The sequence below is a fragment of the Pipra filicauda genome, unplaced genomic scaffold, assembly GCF_003945595.2.
Source record: "Pipra filicauda isolate LSUMZ 115617 unplaced genomic scaffold, ASM394559v2 scaffold443_size986076_pilon, whole genome shotgun sequence".
NCBI classification, from domain to species: domain Eukaryota; kingdom Metazoa; phylum Chordata; class Aves; order Passeriformes; family Pipridae; genus Pipra; species Pipra filicauda.
The window spans coordinates 577,169-604,687 of NW_024104580.1; the positions used below are offsets into that span (position 1 = coordinate 577,169).

The window sequence follows — 27,519 nt, forward strand, 5'->3', positions numbered from 1 at the left end:
TGATTTAATGAAAGACATTTGACTAATATTGCACAATATTTTGATGAAGAAATAACAGTCACATCCATGTCAGTATATCTAAAGGTAGTTGTTATTTCCAATGTCCAAAAGCTGATTGTTTTTGCTGTAATCCTGCAGAAAAGTTCTTTTCTTTTTTTCTTATTTGTTTTTGAGTTCCTAATTTTTTGTTGACCTGAGATTTCAAATGTTTTCTTTCAAAAAAAGCCTCTCACTGGGTCTGTTGATGTCTGAAAAGAAAAGCAGTCTGCAAGAAGGACTGGAGATTTTATGCACTTATAAGTAGATCCACATTAAATGCCTAGAAATGGACTTTTCCAGGAATTGCAGTCCTGTAATTTGATTGTTTGCAGGCCAGATATAGAGAGATATTAGATTCTTAAAAGAAGATTTGAGTATAATTTAAGTGGTGGCAATATAAATACAAGTGTTTTATTCTTCAAAGTCTGGTTTATGACTGGATTCAGCTATTAATCTGGAAAGGTTCCTATGCACATCCCCAGCCTGCTCTGGAATTGTGTGCGGTGATGCCTTATTTTGTTTTCCTTATATACAAAAAATGAACTTTGACTTGGGCATAGACTCCTCATTTTGTCCTAGAATGTTCATTGCTCCGTTTCTCCTACTTGGTACCATTTAACATTATGATTTAATAATGACTTTCTTTATTTTGGCCTGCTTTATTGCTAAGAAGTTCCATAAATAGCAAAAAGCCTGATCAATAACTGAGTGGCCTTGCACACACGCATGCATACCTGTGCTGTGAGTGCCTCTGAAAGGCACAGAGGTCCTTCCCTCCCCATGGCTAACACAGGGTGACAAAAGGAAACTAAGCGCATCATTCTTAAATTTGCACACTCGTGATACGAGAATTAACTTTGCCATAGGGCTTGGTCATTGCAGCATCTTGAATAGACTAAGTCCCTCCAAAGTATAAACACATGAAACTTTTAAGCCAAGTCCCCTGTTGCAAATAGCTTTTAGCTGTCTGTAGTCTTCTCTTACCAGAAGAGATTTTTTTTTTCTACCTAGTTTTACACATAAAAGCATATTTTCTTCTTGATGTTAGGAATGCTAGGCTGAAGGTGGCTTGGCATTGTGGCACCCTTAAGCACAGAGAGCCTTTATGCCAATCCTTTCATGAATAAAAAGCACTCCACACTCCAAATTTTGCACATAGGTACCCATTAATTACCCAAGTCCTTTTTTGTGCAAATGGGGTGCAACTGAGAGAGAGCTTACTTCTAGCTAACAGTGTGGAGCTGTAGTGTGGTTTAGGCATGATATCACCATAGAGGGACCTGTAAACTAAGTTCAGCTGTTTGGCTGATTTTCATCTACGTAAATCCCTCTGCAAATTAATTCTATGGCCACAGCTTATAAACTTTACAAGAAAGCAGACTCAGGACTTGTTTTTCTTGTCAGTTTCAGATATTGAAAGTTAACTGTAGATGTTGCAAAAATAATCACTGGGGTTAGAGAGTCTATAAACTGTACTGCACAGACATATAAACTTTCAGTATTTTTTTCCTTTAAATACCAACTTTAGTCCACGCATTTTCAGAGTTCGCAAGTAACACACTCACCCGTCCACACTTAAGCCCAAATAAAACCAGTCCACAGTTAAATCCTTGAAAAATGTGAGCATAAACTCCAGCAGTAAGTATCCAAATGAAATATTTATATGTACTAGACATCTTGTATCAGGAGGTGGTTCTCTTGCTGTTGTCATAAGTCAGCCCTTCGCTCCCTGTGTCTGCTTCAAATGCTTTTATCCCTGGGAGCACAAGGCTTGCTTCAAACATCCTGCTTGCTTGTCAGCAGGGTTGATGCACCGTATTATAACAAGCACTCACCACAACTGTTGTTCACAGGCAGCATTTTTAGCTCTACAAGCACAACCCACAAGATTGTCTATCAGCATAATCATTATTTATCCAAAGTTCTCCCAGCAAATTGAGCCTAACTAGTGTTTCCTGGGGGAAAATATGCAGAAGCTTTTATTTTATTATTGCTCATGTAGAGAAATCAGCATTTCCTCCAACAGTGGTAGAATCTGGACAAGGAATACACCTCATAGCTGTTGCATTGTTTCTCCTGTATGGCAATGGCTTACAGTCAAGAGCTTAACCTAGGATGAACTGGCAGAAACACAGCCAATAACTGCATTATTTACATTGTAGGCATACTTTAGTTGCACAGTTTTATCCTTAATGCTGCATCTCCCTTAGCTGAGAGATTAATTGCATTTAACTGGTTTGGTCAAAGCTGCTTCATGTTCCACAAGCAGTTTTCAGAGACTCCCTGGGGATCAGTAGCTCTAATTTCCATAGAGAAAAAAAGTGAGTCAGACTAGATATACTGTGTGACAGAAATGGGCAGCTGAAGCTTTGGAAAAGACTTATGATGTAAATTGAGATCTGTGTATATTGTCTGTTTACAAAAAGAGACCCTGCAACAGGTAGCTGTATACTAATGTAATTAACACAAATCAACAAATGCAATAAAGGAATTTAAATATCCTGACCCAATCATACAATTTTCTTTTCTTAATAAATAGAAATTAAACAGAGAGTAAAAGGTGGCAGGGGCGTTCCACCACAAAAACTATATCAAGTTGGTCTATGTAACTATACCAGCTCTCTGATATATTCTCCTTATCCTGTGCCTTTGTGGAAACTCTATTTTTATAACTTAAACCATAATGGAGTTGGCACATTATTATTATTATTTTTAGTAGTAGTAGTAGTAGCAGTAGTAGTAACATTACATTACTACTATTATTATGAGCCCAACTTGTTTGGGTACCCCTACCTGTGAATACAATACAGTGGGATTTTTTTTTTATTCTTGTAACTCATCACAAATTTCTCATATAAAGGTTTGCTTGAGCACAAAAACTTCTAATTTGTGACTAAATTGCATTTAACGTCATGCTGAGAGAGTTCATGAAAACAACAGTATTAATTAAAATAATAGCAATATCGATTTCTGTTTAATTGCAATGGTGTATTTTTAAATCAATTTGTTGAATAATATATGAAATTACAGGTGATACTTGTATAATGATGGAACGGAGGTTGTGACATATCAATAAACTGTTTCTCACGATACTGTTAACATACCAATCCTCTCATCTCCTCCTCCATATCTCCTCCAGCTAAAAAATAATCAATTTTGGTTATTCTATATTTGAAAGCTGATTGATATAAATAGCATCTGCTCAAACATATACTATATACTAATAAGGTTCTCAAGTATTGGCTTTAGTTCATTTTGATAAATATTTAAAGAACAATCCTTCTAAATGTAAAGGCAATGAGTAGGGCAACAAATTGAAGTGTTGGTTGCTATTCTGCTATCGAGAATTTGAAAACTTTTGGGAGTTTTCTACTTATGAGGAAAGCATTTGGTTTATGATTGCTACCTTAACTTAGACATCTGACTTTCAGACATATATCTATCTCCACTTACTTGCTGTAATCTTTGCAGGGACCTCAGCATTTCCAAAAGGCAATTTATCCCACCTGTTTTGTCTTGATATGCAGATACTGTAAATATCTAACTTTCAATGCCCAAAATAAGATTAAATTTAGCCATCGTATTAGATATTGAGAGATATCCAAAATTGCTCTCATCAGATTTTTGCTCTCTGCAAGGTCTATTATATAAGATTATTGTCTGTTCACAAGGATCCTAAATAACCCTTAAAGGCTTTGATTTTTCACTGCTGCTGAACAGAGTATCTCTGATAGCTTCTCTCCATGTACTGACAATCAAAAGAGTTGCAAAACTCACTCTGTAACCTCTGGCTTTTTTCCTGAGACCCTAGGAAATACAACCACCCAGACATGCATAATTTTTGGCATATACTTGGCATATCAGTAAGGATTTCTTAAAATAATTGTTTATTCCTAATGATAATGTGAATGTTTTGACAAAAAGTTTATTGAAATGAAAAGCAATCCCTGAATTCTTTGCATATTTTATTTTTCTTTTTGATTTCCAACTCACACACATCTGGCATATTTTACATGTTTGCAATAAAACATGGTTACAATAGCTTAAGGAATTTATATATCCAAAATATTTCACCATGATCCCAAGATGAAATGAACTTGTCTTCCAGATGTTCAATAGTCTCCCAATTCTAAGCTACGAACTCAAGATATTGCTTACAGACAGGTGATGAATAACTTAATCATTACGCTGATCCCCATGATTGCCGAATCTTATAAATACAAACAACAATGAAGAAGGAAATTTAGTGCTAAACTTACTAATACAAGGTGAATAACAAATAAGTAATCACATCAATAAATAATGATATGTTTCTGGTGCAAAGTGCCAATACAAAGAATCCATTATCTTTTTAAATAAATGACTGCGAGTGTAAATTCTGAGAAAATTACATTCCTGTTACATGCCTCATAGCCCTACCGACACAATATGTACATCTATGACAATACAGTCACCAAATATACAAAGAAGAAACATGAATTAAAGTGTATATACCCCTGGGTGTGTAATTTGATCAGTACAATGTGCAGAAAATTATTCCGATAATTATCATTACAGTATTGTAAAAGATGAAGTGCCTTAATCTGAGTGGCTTCAGGTGAGATTTTCAGAAGAACTGAAAAGAACAACCTCAGTCACCTTTACAATGAAACTAAGGCTCAGCTCCTTAGAGGAAAATAAGGTAAAAAATCAATGAGGGCTCTCCTGCCCGTGTTTTGTAGGCCAAATATTAATAATCCAGAAGTATAGCACTTTGTCTGTATTGGGAATCATTAAGCACTACAAAGCATTAAACTGAACTTCCTTCTTTGCTCCCTTTCTGTCTAGTTTTTGAATTTAAAAGGGAGGAAATTGATTTCTATTGTTTAAAGTATAAATATGGCAAATGATGGCTTTTTATCCAAATGCTTCATGAGCAGAACTCCACTTCATAGGGGTAAACTTTAGATTCAAAAAGTGAAAAACGTGTGGGTAGAAATGTCAAAATTACTGTTTGCTCCCAAATTCAACCCTTTAAAACAAGCTGTACCCTTAGGCAGATCTCCAGTCTGATTTGTGTGAATGCACCTGTTCCTTCAAGACACCAGGTTTAAAGTACATGCAAGTTGTAACTCCACAATAAAATTAAGAAACAGTTTTGTCCTTTATACAAGGTTTTACTTTTACAAAAGTATCCCTTTAAAGTTAAGATGTGCATCTGATGTACAAAGTATCAAACATATTTTTTTTAATCTCAGCTTGAAAAGAGGCTGGAGATGGGATGCATGTTAGGTTTAAAGCCTAAACATTGAAATAACTGGACACAAGATTCCCCAGAATTTTCAAAAGTCTCTTGTGGCGCATCCTACTACCTTTTCTCAATAAAGAAAGATATATGAAATAATTACCAAAACATTTCCTAATTCATATAATTTACATGATACAAGCTTGCTTCTCAGCAGCTGGTGTTCAGTTGTGAAAAAACACACAAAGTAAAATGGTTGCTGACTACAATGTACAGCTATTGCTGGGTGTAATGGAATGTACAACGGAGGTCAATGCAGACGTGGTTTTCCACCAGAGACTACACCTTTCATTGCAGCACTTGTGCTCTCAGCTTTACCTGGGCTTTCAGTTCTTCATTCAGTTTCAGTATCTGTTCTGATGTTCATAATGCCACCGGTTAAAATCTATGTTAAAAGCTACGATGCTTCCAGAAGCCATGCCAGTAATCAGAGTTCTGAAAAAGATATCAAAGATGGTAATGTTAATTCTCCTTTACCTTCTTGAGGGATAGTTTATCATAAGCAGTAAAAAAGCTAAAAGAACAAGGCACTTTTTGCAACACTGTCTGAAGATTAAGGTCATGGGTGATGACCAAGTTTGCAATAGAGATGCTACATTTAGGTGTTGACATATGAGCCAAACTTCCACGTTGCCATTCTGCTCAAGGGAGGTGAGAGGTCCATTCACTCACCTTCACATAGTTAAAATCAAAGAATCTTAGAATCATAGAATACTGTTCCAACCTCCCTGCCATGGACAGGGATACCATTCACTACACCAGGTTGCCCAGGACCCCATCCAACTTGGACTTGAATGTTTCCAGAAGTGGGGCATCCACAGCTTCCCTGGGCAATTTGTTTCAGTGTCTCACCATCCTCTAAAAACTTCTTCCTAATATCTAATCTAAATCTCTCCTTTTTTAGGTTAAAACTGTTCCTCCTTGTCCTATCACTACCTGCCCAAGTAAAAAGTTGCTCTCCCTCCTTCTTGTAAGCCCCCTTTAAGTACTGAAAGGTCACAATGATGTTTCCCTAAAGTTAGATCTTCTTCAAGCTGAACAACCTCAACTCTCTCAGCCTGTCTTCATAGGAGAGGTGTTCCAGAATAATGTCATTTGAGATGCTCTCACGTGTCCTGCTTTGATTCCAGCTGCCTCTGCAGAAAGGTGTGGGTCTTCACTAGGTCCTTTGCCATGTGTCACCCGAGGCATGCACCTCAGACCACCGAGGTATCTCAAACAGTACTAACTGGCTATGAGCAGACAATCAAATTAGGCCCTGACCAGCACCTTCAGTGCAGCCTGAGATCAACTCTCTACAGGTCACTGGACATGTACTTTAGGATGAGCTTAATTGTCTTTTATATTCCACAGGCTGTAGCAAATAAATCACCACTGTTATTACAGAAACTTATTCCTCTAGCTCACAAGAAGACATCTGTGTGAAAACACTTTCATTCAGACGTTTTAGAACCCAGCTACATAATTGCAGGTATCTCATGATACTAGAGGTGACCTAGGATGGCTGACGTGTCTATGCTGGCTAGCAGCTGGGACACAGGACGTGGAGCTCTTTGCACGTGGGGCTGCAGCTGGGATCAGCTGGATATCCTAGGGCCTCCCAGACATAATGAGATGCCTCTGTGAAGACAACTGAACTGGTCCCTTAATCATAAGCTGATCACACCCTAGTACTCCTAAAAAGCTTCATATTGAAATGTAGCCCCAGATTTATGTTGTTTTGGTGGCAATAGTTGAGGTGATTCTCCAGTTATGCCATATCTAATTCTGGTAGCTGAGTTTAAATATTGGATAAGGTGTCTAGCACAACTTCTATGAAACCATACAAAAACCATCCTCTGCTTAATTATGTGACTAAAGTTAAGCAGGTCCTTAAAGCGTTTTGTACAGATGGGGCTTCCCAGCCTTGTATTGCAATAAGGGATGGAGAAAATAGGCTAGCTGGAATTTTTTTCAGTGTAAATAAATCCCTTTGAACAATTCAGAGTATATGATGTAAGTATAAACTGGCAAAGCTCTAGAAGCAAATAGGCTTCTTTCTGTAAGTTATTTTCAATAAGAGTAAGTTTGAGGCAAAAAAATTGTTTCAAGTCATCTGTGCATACCTGAGTAAATTAGATACCTATTTTGCTTAAAGGTGTTTTTGTTACTTTACAGAATGGATAGGAAAGCTGAAAAGTGTAACAAAAAATTAACTTAAATGAACGCTGTACGATTTTTCTAATATCCTAGGAATTCTTTGCATGTCATGAGTTTGTATATTGATAAGGAATACAAGACTGATGCATGATGCAAACAAAAAACCACTCATAACTCTGTATAAATGCAACATATAGGCTTACAATACAATCACAGTAGAAGACTGAGGGACTAGATGCATGTATCTTGTACATTGACTGTGGGCATTTCAGTGACACAGCAGTACTGCAAAAATCTAGGCTTGTACACTGCATCTCCATTGCTCAGGAAGGTTAAAGGAAATGACCACATTCAATCCTTATGGATCAATCCACTGATAATGTTACACATGGGCTAGATGCAACCCCAAGAAGTTCTCAAGTTCTACATGGCTGAAAATCAGAGAGGTACCACAAACTTTTTTAATTGTTTTTTTCAGGCACTGGTTAATAGGCACTATTGCACTCTGATCCAGTCTGACTATTCCTACGTTCTTCAGTTAATGCAATTTTAGCCATATCTTGCTGGTTGAGTGTCTGGCTTACTGACTTCCATGATATAAGATTTCACCTTAATGTTAAGTGCTTGCATTATGAGACTCAAGGATCAGAGGAAGTGTTGAGTCAGATAAATCAACAAGATAACAACAGGGGTAATGGTTTTTTACATATCCTGTTAACGACTGCACACAATAAATTCATAACTTAAAGTTCATGAAGATGTATACTTTGTGAAATTTTAGCATTTACATACAAATATGAAAGGCAAATTCACCTCTGATCATGAGACAGATCCATAGCTCTTATGCCAGCATCACAGCCAGGGTAAATATAGAGCTGCTTGAAGTCACAGGCCTGCCATACTTCCACTACACCGTTGTCTCCTCCTGTCACCAGGTTCTGCCCATCACTGCTCAGCAGGATGGCCTTCGGGAGAAAAAGACAAATCCCAAGCACACAGTTAGTTTTTATGGATATTGTCTCAATATTAAAAAAAATCAATCAACTTATAAGCATCTCTTATGTTTTATCCACTTTAAATTTCAAGAAAAAGAGTTCCAATCCTCTTTCTCCCCAGTCAAAAAACAAACCAAAAAATTTTGGATTTTAAATAAATCCAAATCCGTTTTAAATAAAACAATTGTATGCTTTTAAACATGATATATAACAAAAAAGCTCTTTAGTTGAATCTGCCAATACTTGAGTTCAGCATTTTTACATAACATAGTTTGTTCTACAATACTTGGTGCCATCACTAACATCTAAAGCAGAGCAGTGATCTGCATTCTTAATGCTGCTTCAATCGCTAGTGAGAGAGGAGAGTCCCGAAGGCGTGAATTCATGTCTTGGGTAATAAATGAAGAATGAAGACTTTTCAGAGCATTTTGTTTCAAAGACATATTTCCCACTGAAATTTAATTCCAAACAAAAATTCTAGGAATCGTGTGGGATCATAAACTATTTGTTCTTATTTATTCTGGAAAAGCTCAAGTGCATTTTTGTATTTGGACATGGTGATGAAAGAATATGTGTTTCAATGATTTAACCAGAAGGCAGCAATTTTACATATATGATTACCTTTAAACCATATAGCAAATAAATTCAATTTATTTTAATAAATAAAGATGACACACAAAAAATGTTTGTTTGCATTTAGATTTACCCTGGTTGAATCGTTGATCTCCATCTGAGCTAAGAGTTTGCCATTAATGCTGAAATTGCTGAACCGTCCTCGTTCATAGTAGATGATGCAGTGACCTTCACTAGATACCGAAATTAAGCGAGGATACAAGCAGTTTTCTGTTCCTTCCAGGGCTCTCAGCAAATCTCCAGTAATTGTGTGCACTAGGCAAGGACCTTCTGTATATGAAAACATAATATATCATACATTTTCTGCTTATACAAACTATATACTCTGTGCACAAAAGGAATGCATAATACACATTTATATCACATTAGTCCTGCATGTGATATGAGAAGCTCAATGTTTGCCCAAAGAATTTAAAACATGCAACAGGAAAGGAAATGTAAGAGTTAGCATATAAAGAAAATAGATACAACATGCCTAAAAGTGGTAGTAGGTTTTATTGATCTATCTCTTAAAATACTCTTTCCTGTTTCCAAACATTCAGAAGTCTCAGTCTTACTGATTTTCTCCAACAACATGAACTCTTTTTAGCCTGTCCAATCAAATTAAACAGATGGGGCTCTATCAGTGACTAGTAGAAGCAACTCCCAGAGGGCATATGATTGTATTACTGCATATTTCTCCTACAGACAATGGCAGTTCCTGTAGATCCTCTGCCCCAATGAACATATTATGCATAGGTTTCAGTCCTGAATCGTTTTAGCAAAGGGAGTCATCTGATAGCGAACAGTTACAATGATACTTGGACTATAAGAGATTTTAGGACATCACACTATAACTCCATTTACTCCAGAGAGATTTTAATATGAGATTTTAATATTTTTTTATTACTGTTCATGAAAGAAACAAACAGCTATGAAAACTACAATGAACATTTTTAAGATGCAAAACTAAGCTATTTCCATTTCAAGATTTTTGAGAAAAGCTCTTTTGAAAGAGAGATCTATATTCTCACTGAGAAAAAGAGTTTCTTCTGTGATAAATGTAATGAATCACAGTAAATACTAATTGTTGTCTTTTATGAATCACAGGATACTCCTGGGTAGCACAGCAATCTCTTCCTTATCCAACTGGCTTATGACCCTTAAAGTAAAATCATATTGTCAGACTGAGCCACCCTGCATTAAGCCCTTCTAACTTCTCTGAAATGCGCACAGCAGCTGGTTTACCCAGGTAGAATGAATTACAGCATCAGTGACCTCACTTGTAAACCCTCTGAAAACATGATTTTATCTGTATTTGCATAAAGTCTTTACGCAGAGGGACTGCGCGCTGACTTATTAACTGTGTCCATGGGATACTACTGCAATGGAATTAATTTATTTTCTCAAATAGTTGAGTTTCAGCTTTGGAAATACTAAAGTGCCAGAATGTTACAAGAAGTGATGATGCCTCCACATTTAGAACAGTTACCTTGTTAGATTTTTCCAAAGAAAAGTGTAATACCTTCACAGCTGAGATGTCATGGACACAAAAAGGCACATCTGATTTAGGACGCTATTGTAAGGACATACAGACTGACCACTCTCTTTTGGGTTTGTTGGGTAAGAATGTGCAAAAATCAACCTGACACACAGGATTTTACTCAGAGGAGTCCTATATTTGCTGTCTCCCTGCCTCAGCAGGTTCTTGAGTGCTGTGCGTGTTATCTCAGTGCTACAGCCAGCTCCGGAGGAACAGCTGCCCACCAGGAAGCACAGGCTGCACTCAGGCAGGATGGCAGGGCAATGCAGCTCTACCATGAGATACAACCTAAGAAACTGGAAAAGACTGGAAAGAACAGAACTGAAGAAGAACCTTTAAAAAAAGCATCTCTTGGAAAACAGCAATAAAAAAAAAATTATTTTCTCTCTGCATTTTTTTATACAGACTAGAGTTTGAAGAGGAAGGACATGAGAAGAGTACCTCAGGAGACAGACTGGGCCTCCATTTCTCTTGATCAATTACAAACATATTCTGAATTTGATTTAAAAGTCTTTGGTTCTCCATCAGCCTTTACCTCTAAAAATGTGTAAGTTAGCAAAACATCATACACTTAATGAAGCAGAAGATAACAGAGTACAGATTCCATCTATTTTAAGAAGAGGAAATTTATAAAAAGATAGACTATAATTTATAAAAAGAAAGAGTAGGCTATTATGGCAGCAAGAGTGTATGAACCTGCCTTAAAGGGTAAGAAATAGCAGTGCTGCAAGAGAAAAATTTTAGGATCAGCATCACTGTACATTTTTTTCCCACATGTCTTGACTTTGCCTATGACTGTTATGCAGTATGCCATCATGACAGTTAATGACCCATTAGGATTTCCTGTTAAAAATGGCTTTACTCAAAAGTTTCACACTCAGCTTGAAAATAAATGTTGAGCTCCAAGGCAGTATAAAAAAAAAATAACCCAGGAGCTCAGCTATGAGCAAAAGCCAGCAGAGCAAGTATCACCTTCTTCTTACCCTCAGAAGTAGCAAACTTTTGAAAAAGGAGTACAAAGATATCCATGGGGATGAATAAAACAGGCATCACTGTAGACAGAGAAAGCAAGTCACTAGAAGTGGATGCAGGAGTAGAGTGGAAATGAGACAGGAAAATAAAAAAAGAACTTTAAGGAAGGACAAGGGTAATGTCTAGAAAGGAAACAAGAAGGGAGAAGAGATGATGTAGCACAAAAGAAACTAAGAGAAAAGGTGGAGGAGGGAGAGGCAAATAGGAAAGGAAAAAAGACATGCAATTTGACAAATTAAGAAGTTGAACGAAAGAGAGCAGTGGGGGAGAAAAGTGGGCTTGGAATTAATGGGGAAGAGGAGAAGATGAGTAAAACAAGTAAAATATAACAAATCAAGGAGAGAGTAAGGAAGGGTGAAGCAAACACTCACTGAGGCTGGTGCTTTATTTACATTGATTACCAGTAATACAGGAGACTGCTGCAGATTTGGAAAGGATTTTGAACACTTGCATTAGCAATTTTTGGGTGCTTTGGATTTCATACATAACAATGAGAAAGTGTGAACAGATGACTGAAAAACATTAAGAGAGATAACAACAAAACTGCAGTGCTCATTATTATTTAGAAATCACTGCAAAAAAACCCCCCTACTGGATAAAATGTACAAAGATCCAAAGCCAAGCAAACTGATCCTGCTGCCCTGGAAAGTGAGGTCAGTGCTAGAAACTACCATTCATTTAAGATCAGAGTGGAGAACTTGGAGTTGGACCTCCCCAAAATACACATCTCCATATATAGGTTTCTTAAAAATCACTAGATGTCATTAGAATTATTGCATACATTTCTATAAAAGAACCTTTCAGAACTGGGGGAATAGCTGCAAAGACTAATGGTTGGAAGCAATGAACAATTTACTTTATATCTCAACTCATAAGTACAGATGGTAAGTAACAATTTTCAGAGTAAACTGCTTCGGATTCCCCCAGAATTACAACACATCTTAGTAGAGATTACTTTGGATGATTAAAGTATATGTGGTGTGCAGAAAGTCTGAGAAGTCCCACTGAAAAAGACTCTAAAAATTTAAGACTTAAATCATAAAAACATTTCTGACCTTTAGCACCACTGATAACAAGTCCCAGCTCTGCACAGACTGACACGCAGACAACTTCATGGTCGTGGCCAGTTAGAACAGCGCGAGGAGCTGGATAATCACCTGTTAAAGACAAAAAAAAGTGAGAAGAACAAGAAAAAGAAAACAACAGGGAATGCCAAATCAGACCTGGTTTATCAACAAAAGAACTTCGCTATAATTTGCTTCAAATCAGTAAGCATCAAAGAGAGGTGCAGTGTGATTAAATATCTCATACTTAGCACAATGAGCAAAATATATTCAGGTAGCATAAAGTTTCACAAGAACAACTTTCCAATGCATTAATAAATTAATTAAAAGAACACAAAGTGTGGTAGTATTACAAACAGCTGTAATGTAAAGGTCTGTTGTTAAACATATATGTCTTCAGACTTCTGCTATGAACCTAAAGAGTAGTATGAGTTGAGGATGTTCCTAATATTAATGATCGTAATTTTTTTCACAAAACTGGGGGTAGGAAGAGAGGACAAACAGCACTGTACTAGAAACATACTGCTATTGGATAGATAATATTGATTCAGAGACACGGGGAATGCTTACAGACTAAAATATGTGTAAAAATGTTTATGGGTATATGCAATTTTAGATACATCAATATGAATACCTATGCCATTTTTATCACATTAAATTTATTAGAGAATAGGATAGACTTCTCTCTAAATATTTATTCTTTTTATTCAGGATGGAAATGAATTTTATTTGAGGTTCAAACAAGTGGGCATTTATGGAGTGTTTATATGACAAACAGCAACATTTCTGTTGTTTCTAATAATAACAGATGCTCAGTATTTGATATTGCTTTGCCAGGCAAAGCAAGTCAATTGTGAATAAAAAATTAACAACTTGCTGGATAATACAGAGTTCATCTCATTATATTTACATTGTACAAATGAAATACAGAAAACTGGGACATTCCAAAGGACTGGAGTTCTGCCCATGTAGTTGAAATACCTAAAAAGGACAAAAGAAATTACCTAGGGAACTACAGATAAATTACTGTAACATTAATTTTATGCAAAATAACAAAATGGTTTATCCACAGTTCTGTCAAGAAGAACTGGAAGTAAAAATCTCATTAATACTAGTCACCATGCTGTATTGGAAATGGGAGTCTTCTTCTTATCTCATTTTGATAGGATGAGGGGTACAGTTGATAAACATGGCTATGTTAAAATGGGCTCTATGTATTTTTTCCCAAGATATCTGTCTTAGTAATACAGTGTTTTGATTTAAACCAGTTTTATATGGAACTGACTGTGGACAACATGGATGGCACAGAAGCTGGTTCATTTAGAGATCTTCAATTTTTTTCCATAGAGAGGTGTATACTACGAGCTACACATAAGTAAAATAGGGTGTGGATTAGAGTGTGCAGTTAGGAGCTGGAAATTGATTCTTGATCGAACACTAACCAGTAATGTTATCTAAGGGATAATATAAAATCTTTGCTGGTAAGACATGCTTGTAATATAAAACTGATGCAAAGTTTGAATGACAAATTTGAAGCAAAGTTTCAAAGTTTATCAATGACAAGAGAAAGCCATTATTATATCATTCTCTGCATTGCCTAGGTAAATAAAAAGGTAGCAAAATGTGTTGTATATATTTTCAATGCAGCCAGGTGGAAGGTCAATTTTCCTGGACAAGCATAAGCTCAGTTCACTGGAGAGAGATTCTGTTCTGGAACAAAGTGATATAGAGAAGAATTTATGGAGCCAGAAAGGAAAATTTCCTCAACATGAACTTTCAGTGTAATACCTTAGCATAGCAAATAGGAGGCAAGAACTCTTTTGTCACTGTAGACCAGAAAAGTGAAAGTCTTGTATCCAAATTTACAGAAATGAACTTAAAGGAGAGTCACACAACTCATATAGAGAATAAGACAGGAGGCTGCACAGTGTTTAAAGTGTTTTTTCTCTTCACTGCATAGGCAGCAAAGCAGTGACTTGACTACTGTAACTGGGAGTCACGGTCATAAAAGATGACCAATAGCCCAGAAATTTATCTTGCAGCTAATGGTATAGCAAGGTCCACTGGGGGAATGGCTGCACACATTTCAACTCTAGAATAAAATGCAGTTTTCTAACTGGAAATATACTTAAACACTAAAACAAATTAAAAAGGGAACTACCTGGGTAGCTAAGCAATATGGCATAGGTTTTTGAAAGATATGCATTAGGAATGGAGGCTTGGATAGACTTTTGTGGGTCAATGACTTTAGTTTTTTTTATTGTAGACACTTATATCATATAAACCAGTTAATAAATTAATGAAATGGCTATCTGGGTACATGACATGGAAGGATATTTCAGACCTTTCCTACTCTAAAGGAAAGAAATAGTCTGAATTTCAGATTGAATTTATTCTTGTTTCTTTATTCTAGCATCTCTTTGTTCTTTTGTTAGCATTGTCCTTTACCTTCAGGTCTTCTCCTTCTCTGGTGTTTTCTCCACTTATGTACTTACAGAATAAATCATCCGTCTTGGTCTTTCCTTTTGATTCGATTAAAAAAACTCCTTTGAAGGGATGGGCTTGCCACTTTTTAGCCATTGTAGCAAACCATTTCTGTGTCTGTCTAGCTTAAGTTCTTGCTTAAAATTTGGGTAGCCAGAAATGTATAGAACAATAATTCTTGAAAATTTAGCATGAATCTAGAGTATTTCTTGTCAAACCCTAACATCTCCTGTCATGAAAATTTTAATAAAAATTCCATGTATTTTAATATCTTTCTGAATAAGCTGAATGCTATCAACCATGGATTTACTTCAGTTTTGGACTTAGTGGTAGAGGTTGCTTCAATCTTACTGGTCTTATTGTTGCAATGTACATACACACTAATACTTTCTTACCTCTAATCCAAACAGCTATCCCAGTAAGTCCTAGTTTCCCAAGCTTAAACTAGATTGCAATAAAAGTTTCTTTTTGGTCTGGAAACTGAAGATGTGAACTGAAAACTGAGCTCTACTGCTAGGGAAGGATGGATGTTGGAAAACAAAAGAAAAAGATGCTTTTTCTATCTCATAAAAGATGGCTACATTTTGAGATTCAGATTTTTATAATTTCCCCATCAGCATTGCTTTTGAGAACCCCATCTCCTTCTAAGGTTTTGTTTTCTCCATGTGCATAAAAGAAGAAAACAGCAATTAAACTAAATTAAGAATTTTCCACTTTTTTCTTTTTTTTTTCCCTTCTTTGTGTCCTCCTAGAAAAAAAGAGAAATTATGCTCAAGGGCCATCTTGGCTTAAGATCTGATTACAGAAATGTCATCAGACTGCATCAAATTGAATGAATCAAATTATTATGTGGTTAGAAATTTTTTAAAAGAAAAAGAAATAATGAAATTTCCAAAAGGACATTTTCCTCAGTGTTTCCTAGGAAAGCACTATAACATCATGGAACTGTAAAAATTCTGGATACACAAATTAAGCATATTTAATTGACTTATTTTTTTATAAAGGAAAATGTTTATAAGAAATAACTGCCCTGAAACATATATCTATAAGCCTTGTTTTGTCTTGTTTTTCAGTAAATACAAATTAATAATGGAATATTATTATACATTATCTCATACATTATTAGCAGTAATTGAAAATGGGTTTTTTTCCCCTTAGGGCTCAAAGAAAAAATTATTCACTGATACTTTCTACAGAAAAAGCTGTGGCATGAACCTCAGTCATATTACATTTTATTCCTAAGGACAGAACTTGTGAAGTCCAGGAATCATTCAAAATCTAGCAAAATATTCTGTCATTGTCACATCACCACTGACAGATGCAGTCAAAGGTCAAAGGCTGCAGCTCTAAGGGAATTGCAGGTGAAAATATCTTACCTAAGAACTGAGATACCATCACTGTAAACTCCCTGTAATTTCCCCAAAGGAGCACCTTTGAACTGAATTACTAGAGGGCAAAGGAAAAAAATCAGCACTGTATTTCCAAACATGTAAGTTTTTTTACAAAGTCTAAAATAAAACACATCTTCCCTTCTCACTGAAAAATATAATGCTTAATACAATTTTCAGGTTCTTTGTGAACAAATGGTGCTCTTGCACGGTAAGGAAAAAAAGAAGAGGGAAAGAAAGAGAACAGACAGTGTTACTATTTCTCTCTTATTGTCCTTTTACAGGAATTATATACAGATTGCCATGGGGACAAATCTAGGAGTCTTCTATATAAAAAAAACGAGACCACAAGGCAAATTCTAGCTTCCGTTTAATCCCTGACTTTGACAAAAGCAAGTACAAGGCTACAGTTGAATTACTTGCTGAAAATAATTTACTTTACTATTTGCTTTACTGTTAGGACTTTTGAGGGGATGCTTATCGGAAAAAAAAAATCTTAGAAAGTACTATGGCTTTCATGGAAGTGAAAATGTAATAGCTTTCTTGAATATATACTGTGAAAAAAAAAAACATACTGGAGTTTGATGAAAAGATAAGGCTACAACCGATGTCCACAACATGAGGGAGCAATGGGTGTAAAAGAAAGATTGCTGACAGAAGAATATTAACATATTCAGAATATTCTCAGCTCGGGCTAAGAAATGCGAGCAGCATTGCATACAGCTACAAACCATTCACCCGCATGAGGGGTCTTTCGGGTACCTTGCACCAACCAGAGAGATAACCAACAGACAGATAACATACAAATGCCAAAAATTATGTTTCGCCATTGTTTCTGCCTGTCAAAAACTTCCTACCAAAACCTCTGTGTCAGTTTTCCACTAGAAGTTCTCACCAGAGTCTTCCCATGGGAGTTTTCCTGCCAAAGGATCCTGGTATTGTCCATCCTTATCATATCTCTGTGAACATCTGAACAGGGCTAAGTGCCAAAACACCACAGACCACCTCCTTTGAACACTATAAAAGCTGAAGAGAAATTTGGGAAAATTGGCAAACGATGAATGGAAGAGAGAGTTGGTCACAACCGCTAACTCGTCCTCCGCCTCACCCTCACCTTTCCTTCTGCCGCCTGGAAGCTGCCTGTCCGAAGCTGGACCCCTGCCGTCTTGGAGTGGACCAGAGCGGGACCCACCGTGCTTCCTACGTGAGTTCTTTCCACCCCAACCCTATTTCTGAGAGGTACGGCAGGACCGAGACCTTTGCACAAGCCTGAGACAGGGCCGGTGTGACTGCGGAGAAGCCCACATCCTGGCTGCATTCCAGACCTCCCTGCAGCTAAAGAGATAACATCACCGAAAAGCGGCAGGGCCAGAGAAAAAAAAAAACGGCGAAAACTGTTTCTTTCTCTCCCTCTGCCCCCCCCACCCCCCCTCCACAAGTCAGCTTGGACGAATAGGTAGTTCTTGGTGGTAATCTTTTTCCTTTGCTTCTAAAAATTAATCTTAGCATTTTCTACCCTTTTCTTATTTTTTCCTCTTTCTCTTTGCATCTCTTAGCAATTAATAAAACAGTTTTGGTCTCAACAGACAACTTGTATGAGTTTTAATTTTGCTCAAGGGAATATTCGAATATAAAAATTCTTTCTGCAATATTTTAGCAGATTGTAACAATAGTGGAGGACAGAAGAGTGTGAATCTGTAGCATCTCTTCCTATCACTTCCACTAAATAACTTTGGGAACTTCGTCAAGATGGTGAACCACCCTGCACTGTACAGTTCCTGTGGAGTATGCAGCAAAGCATGGGCACAGATATCTGTTGATAAAATACTAGAGATAACTGCCTTAGCTCAGGTGGATTATTGGTTCATTTACTTTTACATAGCAGTCCTAGGAGAGAAATGTCTTGGCTACCAGAGTAGAGACAGTGCCAGTAAAAACTACAAACTAGTTTTCAGAGAACTTCTACTCTGCCAGAACAGTGCTAAGATACTATATTTTAAAAATTATTACTTAAATTGTACAAATGTACAAGTGCCATAATAAAATAACTCTTTAAGTACATGTGCCCATGTGCTTGTGCAGGACCTTCAGACAGCCATCCAGTCCACTTGGCAGTGGCTACTTTTAAACTACTGCCCTTTCAAGGTTAAGCTAGAGTATATTAAAATGTAGAGCGATAAATAACAATATGTGAATGTTCTGATTTCAGAACAACTATTCTTTCAAGACATAAAGTTGAAGAACCCTTGATGTTCACAATTTTAAATTGTTTCAAAATTGTGTAAAGTAAAACAAATACAAAAAGCTATACTTCATGACAGACAAAAAAAATGCAGGTTAACTTGACAAAGATCTTTTATGATAATGCTTACCCTTCCTTTTAGATATATACAGAATACACTCACTAGAACAGGATGAATTGTTAGCACCTTTAAAGATTATGTTACAATGCTAAACAAACCCAGGTTAGGGCTGATAGACACAATATGTTCCAATGGTCAGCACAGTTCCCATTAGAAAAAGGGGGGTTAACTCTCACACCTCTTGTGGCCATCATCTTGGAAGCTACAATAGGTAATAAGAAATGTCAAGTCCCAAGATCAATGAAATTTCAGGCTCTAGGGAAAAAACAGGAATAGCATTGATCCTTTTAAAGAACACTAGTCAGAGGGTGAATGTAATATATTGCATGGAGAGGCTCAAGAGGATAAATGGCCAAGTCCAACATACTTACCTGACAAAAAATTCAATCAGCCTTTAGCACAAGCTGCCTGCCCTTCCTTTCTTTCATGCAGGAGTCTGATTCCAATTAAAGTGTGCAAATTAATTTTTATCACTTCCAAATTAGTTTCTGAATTTGTGTCTGTTTCAGATGAAAGCATCTGTCCCTCACTTTTCTGAAATTCTATCATCCACTTTGGTATACCTGTTCAAAGACTCTGAGATAATTCTCATTTTCAAAGTCACTTGTTTGAGATAGACATTCAATAAAGCTATCATAAAATATAAAAATAAAACAACTATAATGATACATGTTGAACTCCAGGGCATATCATATACTCTCTTTGCTTCTTTTTGTGATGACTAGTACAGTTGCTATGTGAGAAGAAATTTGTATACAAATTAGCACTCACTTAAAGCAAATCCCTATATATTGTAAGAGAAAAAAAAATCAAACCACAAATTGTCAAAATCTATCACTCTTCAATCTCTAAGAACTGCAAAGATTTACATTTCCCATATAATTTCAAAGAATTAAAATATGCAAACTATGTCCTTTTTATGTACCGCGCCTTACTAAGAGGAAAGAGGCACATTTTACTGTTCTCTCAACTGCAGCAGATTTATATAATGTGGTCATCAACTTAATAAAGCGCAGATTCAGATTAGCCAGTTCAGATCAGCAATTTTGGCTTAGAAAGTAGATATCTGACCCTGGCAAGAGGACTAAGTTTCATTCACTTCAGTGTTTTTTCCCAAAGATGGTACTTAACTAAGCAAGGACAAAGAAATAAAGGGAGGTTCAATCATATGTAAACCCCTGCATTCAACTGCCCTTCAGCCTACAGAAAATCATGCCACATCTCTCACTTTCCAGGAGCATCCCCCAAACACCAGCCTTTTAGTCTAGTCTTTTTAGTCTAGCCTAGGACCTTTTTCTATCACCTCTACTTAGGAATGGCATGGCCATGAAACCAGTTTGTTAGACCAGACAAACAGGATGCGCCCTATATGCTGCTGTTGAAAGTATGCAGTTTGGGCTCCCGATTTCTTGATTTATCTCTACTTATATGCAATCATCATGTCATGTAAGATCCATAAACAAGAGCATAGAAAAGAATTTTGCTTTCTACTAAAGCCGGAGGTTCACAGGGTCCCCTCACACATTAATTTATAGCTGATAGTCAGCATATGCTTGTGAATATGGGAATGAGGATCAGTCTCTAGTGGTCAAGAACTTAGTCTCCCACTGTCTGGACGAACTCATCGAAGGTTTTTTACAAGTTATTTTTGAAAGCTACTCTGTGGAAAACATTGTATTTAAAATCTGGTAAAACTTCAATGACAAGTGCAAAATAAACCAGAAACTCATTTTTTATACTTATTGTAGATTAAAAGTGGTAACTTAATAAATGCATTGCTTGGAACAATTGTTTTAAAATTATAAAATGAAGCTTACATGCTCTTATAGGAGAGTTTTCAACTACTGAGCTAGAGCAGCCACTTGTAAGAGTCTTATCCAAGATGCAATTTTTTCTCAATGCTCCTCTTTAAACCAGAGCTGCTTCTGGTTTTCCCACAGACACAGTTGAAGTCACCCACTGAGCATATACCTGCACAGGTATTTCAGCAAAAGACTCTACACAAGTCTGACAGGTTAGATTGTTGACATACAAGTTGTTTAGTAAAGATCAGATTCTGGAACATGGAACTTTAGCAGAATCCATAAGAAGTTTGATCTGACAATCTTTTGCCCCAGAGTATTTCACAACAAGTGATTGTGACTGCTATGTTTTCGAATGAAATAGTATCTACATTTTTCCATACAAATGCTAAACTAAACAAACTGTTTAGGACTGGGGTTTGCTTTTTCTCCCCCGTAAGATTTTCTGAAACAACTAAAGTTCCTTTTGGTAATTGGATGTATTGAAGCTGAAATTGATAATTAACCATGTTTCAGCTTAAAAGATAATTATAAAGTCAAGCATCTAATCCAGATAGGTACTATACCTGACATTTTTCTTTTAGTTCATCACCTTCTTAAAGCCTGTGGTATAAAATACCTTATCTGTGTCTCCAGATGACAGCTTTTAAAAAACCAATCCCCCTTCTTCCCCCTGCAACTATCATCTACATCTTTCTGGAAATTGATTCTAAAGATCTTAAGTAATTGGATTTGACCTACAGTGAACATCTCACTTTCATTTTTCCTATAAGATAAATCCTAATCTTCTACCAGCAACTATAGAAGGGTAGATTAGAAAAGATTTCTTTAGTACTTCAGTGGCTTTAACTATGTAAAACTTCAGACATATTTTCATAAGGATTGTTGAGAATGCTTCAGTCTTGAAAACTAGTATACAGGGAATCAGTCATAGGACAACTATCATGTCTGTTTGTGGTAGGGAACAGAAACTACCAGTTATTACTTCAGCAGAAGCATTTCATTATTGTAGAAGTTTTTAAAGGCCCTTTTTTTAAAAGCCCTTTGTTTTTGTGATCTATCCCCATTAATGTATGTTCATTAAAAGTCAAAGTAGCTGTTAATAACGATAGGTTTGCGACACATGAAATTCTGGTTATAGTACAGTCCTAGTACATGATTAGCATATCCATGGTAACTTTAATTCAATGAATAGAGATAGTAATAATATTGATGACATCAATCTTCCTCAAAATCAGTCTTTAACATGTCTTCAACGTGGATATTTAAAAACTGTATCAATATATTTCAAAGCAACCACAGTGGACTTAGGTATTTAATCTTCCTGAGTTCTGGTACCTGTGTCTGTAAGATTTCATTTGACTGGATAGGACTATTTGCAGCACAGTCTCCCATGAATCTGATTATAAGACCTTTTCTTTAGCCTTATCCATATAGAGGTAGAGATGCAGAGCAAGTCATACAATTAATTTTTGTTTTCATTTATTTCTGTCAGTCAATATATATCCTTCCAAGATGTCCAAGGCAGACACTTCCAAAGTTACGCAGCTAAGATATTAAACCTGAGATGCCAAAAATACCACTTTTGTGCATTCAGATATGTAAGTGATGACAAAACAGTGTCAGAACTGAAATAATTCTATCTGGAAAAGAATTGAAGCTTGTATCAGCCAGAATGGAGATGCTAATTGCAAGGCTGTCCAAGCCCCATAATAATCAGAGGAGGTAAAGGAAAGTCTTACTTTTTTCTTTTTAAATGAAAGTAGAAAGCTCTTTTTATTTTTCTCCTAACATAGAAATTACTAATACATGAATCACACAGGCATTCAAAGAAACAAAATGGTGTCAACCTAAACAGAGTGCTCTGACACTGACTGAATTTCTCCATATCAGAGAATTACATGCTAAAAAAGTCCTGGGATATACATAAAAATTAGAGAAATTTGTTATGGGAACACAATTTTATTTTTTCCCCTCCATTTCCTCTGTTATAAAAGCAAATTAAAACTAGTGAAAAAGCGAGGCTTATATCTGTCTCCCCTTTGCTCTGCTTACAGACAAATGGAAAATATTAAAACTCAATAAAAAGTCTACTGCTGAAAAATTAACAAAATATTTACTTTGAAATAAAACACTTTTCTAACAGCCATTCAGTTGAAGAAATACTTTCACTTACATGTCTGTAACTGACAGTACTGCTCCAGACAGTATTTGAATCAGTGATCAAAACTGATAGTGATGGATTCTTACATTTTTTTCCAAGGATAGAATCCTTGTGTTGAAAATAATCATCAGAATTCAGAAACTGCTTTAGATGAAATGGACTTAGTGTTGTACAGAACAGCTCTAGTATATGGATAAAAGTTGCTCTTGTCTTTAGCTCTGGTCATATCTCTGACTTGGGTGAAGAGACCTTTAAATTAGAGTGCTTTAAGTGCCCTTTTATATGTATTAATACTAATTATTATTATCATGTCCCCTTCACTCTGCCAAGCACTGATAATTCCATGCAAATGAAATGTAAACTCTTCCTGACATTTTATCTTTTTCTATTTTTATTCAGTCATATTGATTCTCCAAAGGTTTGCTTGCTGTAGAAAGACCTTTCCCAAGAGAGTTTCATTTAATTCCATGGCATGTGAAACATTCCTTTTTTGAAAAGGCAAGCAGCTGATACAGCATGCTGTAGCACAAAGGGAGTAAGGTAAAATGCCAAAAATTATTTCTAGGGGAAGTAAAGTCAAAATATAGTGATATATGTCCTGTCACTTAAAGGCCATAACCATCTTGTTCTAGTTTATGATGACATATGCTATAAATGATACAAATTTAAGAACTACACTCCCATCCTATTATCTGTTACCACACACAGAGTGTTTAAACATGTTTTTGGCTAGTAATCAACGAATTTCTTAGCATGTGGTGCTCTTCTTATACCAACTTTCAATCTATAAGTGAAGTAATCGATATATTTGGTAATCACTTCTGAAGCTGACAGAAAGAATGTTAAAATGGATAGGTGTGACAGAAGACCTCTCAGGAAGGTGTTTCTTTAAAGGATACTTACTGCTGTTTGGATTGTCGCCTATAATGTGATGTCGGCCACTCCAGTACCAAAGCAACAATGTAGCATCGCGAGACCCAGACACAATGTAGCAATCACCCCCAATATAGGACTCCGATCTGGCAAGGCAAGTCACGACATCCCAGTGGCCAAACACAATCTGAGTTAATTTTCCTGGTGGGAGTGTAAAGTCACACAAATTAATTTTTTTTAACATTTAGAAATTATTACCTATATAATTAATATTCATTTCAAACGAAACTTCTGTCTCATGTCCCTTAATTAGAGTTCACTACATGCTATGACAGGATTAAAAAATAAAAAAAATAAAACCTTTTTTTCCTCTTTTTTTCGTTCCTATTGAAGGCTGTGCTCTGTGTCAATCGATAGTCTAACCCTTATCTCTGAAAAATCAAGTCAGTGCTGCAGTCACAGAATATTAAGTGGAGTTATGGCTCCATCAGTATTTAAGCACTGGCATTAGAACACTATTTATGAATTTCATGAGTGATATGCATAAGACAGCACATGAACTTTTCCAGAATTGTGCTACATTATTATATTAAAACTGTCTATTTGTTCTATGTTAACGTTAAACTAAGGTTTACTGTGATTATCACCTCCTTCTTTCTATTATTGCAATTAGTTTTTAGCAATATATTTTTAGCAATATACTGGATGATATTAGGCTAAGTAATCAGAAAAAGAAACAAAATATCAGTTCCTGTAGCAGGCTATGCAACCTAATTCCCTACTCTACGAAATAAATAGAGCTAGAAACAATACAGCCATAAAACTTTTGTAACAAAATTTTTGGTTGATACTTTTGATATGATCAATTTCCTGAAAATAACTATGTTTTTCAAAAGTTACCACTAATAAAACTGTATGCCTTTCTATTTCCTTTTACATCCTTTATCTTCCATTGCAAAACCATCTTAAAGCTATTATGTTCAAACAATAATGAAATATTTTTTAAACTGCCCTTTATCATTTATTGAGAAGTAAGCACAGGTATTAGATATGGTACTATTAAGATAATAGTCTCTGTCCACTTGGTGACCCACAAAGAAACAAAGAGCTGTATTTAGGGTCACCTGTTTCTGTAGAATAAACTCGAAAGCTCTTGTCCCAGAAACCACAGATAAGAATGTAGCGGTTATCTGCTGTGACCACGAAGCAATGTGCATTGATCTGGATGCTCTGATCCACAAGGTCTGTGATCTGCCGTTTGTTCACACCAGAGTTATTGGCTGTAACAAAATGCAAAACACATTTTACAAGTAAGCCATTTCAACACCTTCCTGTCATGCACTTACAGGAGAAAATGAATACATTTAACTTTCAATGAACTGTGAATTTGTTGTTGAGTAAGCATTTTGAATATGAACATTTAGAGCTGTCTATATGTGTGTCAGAAACAGAAAATTATTGTGAGATTTCTAGTTTTGCTTTGAATAAGAGAAAAGATTTTACAGGAGATGACAATTTCTTACAAACTGCCTGACACGCTGCATAATAGGTGGTAATAATTTAGGTGCTCTGCTGAAGTACTCCCCCAAACCAATCTGAACTAGCAGAAAGTGGTGGAAGTCCATTTAAAATACTAAGTCAGCACTAACAATACTGCAGAAAGTCAATTCTTGCTGGTTGGTATCTCTTCTACATAAAGTAACTCAGCTTGTATTGTGTGACCTTGGCATCTCCCATACCTCCAGATGCTTAATCAGATCAAAGACATAAGGATTCAACCAATGAATGAGGGGAAACCTCATCGTAGTCTACAACTTCCTCATGAGGGGAAGTAGAGGAGCAGACACTGATCTCTTCACTCTCATGACCAGCGACAGGACTTCAGGAAAAGGCATCAGTCTTGAGGACTTGAGTCAGGGGAGGTTTAGGTTAGATATCAAGAAAAGCTTTTTCACCCAGAGGGTGGTTGGGCACTGGAACAGGCTCCCCAGGGAAATGATCACAGCACGAAGCCTGACAGAATTCAAGAAGTGTTTGGACAATATTCACAGGCACATGGTGTGATACTTGGGGCATCCTGTGCAGGGTCAGGAATTGGACTCGATGGTCCTGATGAGTCCCTTCCAATTCAGTATATTCTATGATTCTATGAATCTTTCAAACCTAATGTGTTTTTCTGATACAGGAAAAGCAGGTTTTATCACCTACTCCTGAAGCAGGGAGCCAGGCCTTGGGCAGTAATCTCAAAAGAGGCAATGACACCTGGAAATTCTCCCAGACAAAGGGAAAAGGAATGGTTTATGCAGAGTCCCACCACCCCAACTGCCAAATGGAGCAGTTAAGAAGGACTGGGAGTCCCCAGCTAATGTGCTCTTTACTCCCTGTGACACAGCAGACAAGATATGGCAATACAATAAAAGTGTGTTCCATCTCACTTAATATCAATTTTCTAAAAGTTCAGTATATAATCTAAGTAAATTACCTAGACTCCCTCCAGTCTCACTGGAGATGAAGACATCATTTCACATGTAAAGTCCTCTCACCCTGTAACAGCTGTCTAAGTGTTAGACAGCTCCAGAGGACAGTTTGTCTTTCTACAGTGGCTATGGAGGGAATCTTGACAACTGACTTCAGTTAACTGAAGTCAGGTGAGATAAAAGTCACTCTGAGAAGCACATTTCTCCTAACATAGGAACACAACTTAAAGCACATCATAATCTGAATTTTTTCCCCTATTTTTTATTATTCTACTTAAATTGCTCACAACTGAATGAAATAAGAGACTCAACAAAAAAATCATATTTTAAAATTGCTTGTGAAAGTTGATATTGTGTTTACATACATTCTAAGAACATGATTTAAATTAGCAGACCCTCTATGTCCATCAACAATGAATAACAAATTTCTCAAATTTCCAGAACAGGTGGGTGCAATAGCTGCGCCCTAGTTTTCCAGAGAAAAAAACTGAAGAGAAAACCATTGCATTTTATGATGAAATGAAGCACACAGAATGAGAAAGCTAACTCTCCTGAGGTACTTCTATATAAATCTTTCAACTGTGAATATTGACACAGGCAAAAAAGGAGCTTTTCCTTCGGAGATGTTTAAAAATGCATTTTTTCCTTACCAGTGCTACAAAATTGCCTCTAAGAACCTTCCCCATGCCCAATTTCTGTTTCAAGTTACTGAAACAAAATAACCACAAATCAAATAGTTGCAATTAATGAGAAATTATGACCGCTAAGGAGTCCTGCAATCAAAGAGTTTTAACAGATGCTATTCCTCAAAATAATTGGCTTCCTTAAAAATTCTGGATTTTAAAAATGCTATCATGCATCAATTTAAAATCTAGTCTTTTCATTATTAAATTAGTAATGCCAACAAAAACAATCCAAATCATAAATTGAATGAAAATAAATAGATCTACATCTTCGCTGATAAACACAATTCTGGCTGTAAGAAAAGAAAATATGTGAACTCCACCAGACCTGCATATTTTATTTTACTAATGTGACCTGATAAGCCAACAGCATTATAGATATAGGCTGACAATGTAACTGACTTAATTGGTTGTTTCTTAAATACCAATTGCTGGTGATGTTAATAACAAATAGCACTCATGTAATTCATTCAGTATCAATAAAAGCTAATAAAAGTTAATGCTTTTAGTTCTCCAGGACTGACAAGAATAAATATTTTCCTATTTTCTGTGTTAAATGAAGCATAATATACAAATA

The 27,519-nt window shown here is 36.2% G+C and overlaps 1 protein-coding gene across 6 annotated transcripts in view; it reads right to left on the minus strand.

Moving 5' to 3' along the window:
• Window positions 1-3,944: 3,944 nt before the first annotated feature.
• NBEA (neurobeachin) overlaps window positions 3,945-27,519 on the minus strand; it is a 389,390-nt gene continuing 365,815 nt past the window's right edge. For all 6 annotated transcript variants that reach the window (XM_039385864.1, XM_039385860.1, XM_039385863.1 and 3 more), the window contains 6 exons: window positions 24,907-25,062; window positions 23,813-23,983; window positions 12,700-12,801; window positions 9,164-9,360; window positions 8,276-8,427; window positions 3,945-5,758 (listed from right to left, as the gene is read on the minus strand). In XM_039385864.1, the coding sequence (XP_039241798.1) occupies window positions 5,668-5,758; window positions 8,276-8,427; window positions 9,164-9,360; window positions 12,700-12,801; window positions 23,813-23,983; window positions 24,907-25,062 (869 nt within the window). In that variant the 3' untranslated portion in view covers window positions 3,945-5,667. The remainder of the gene's footprint in view (window positions 5,759-8,275; window positions 8,428-9,163; window positions 9,361-12,699; window positions 12,802-23,812; window positions 23,984-24,906; window positions 25,063-27,519) is intronic.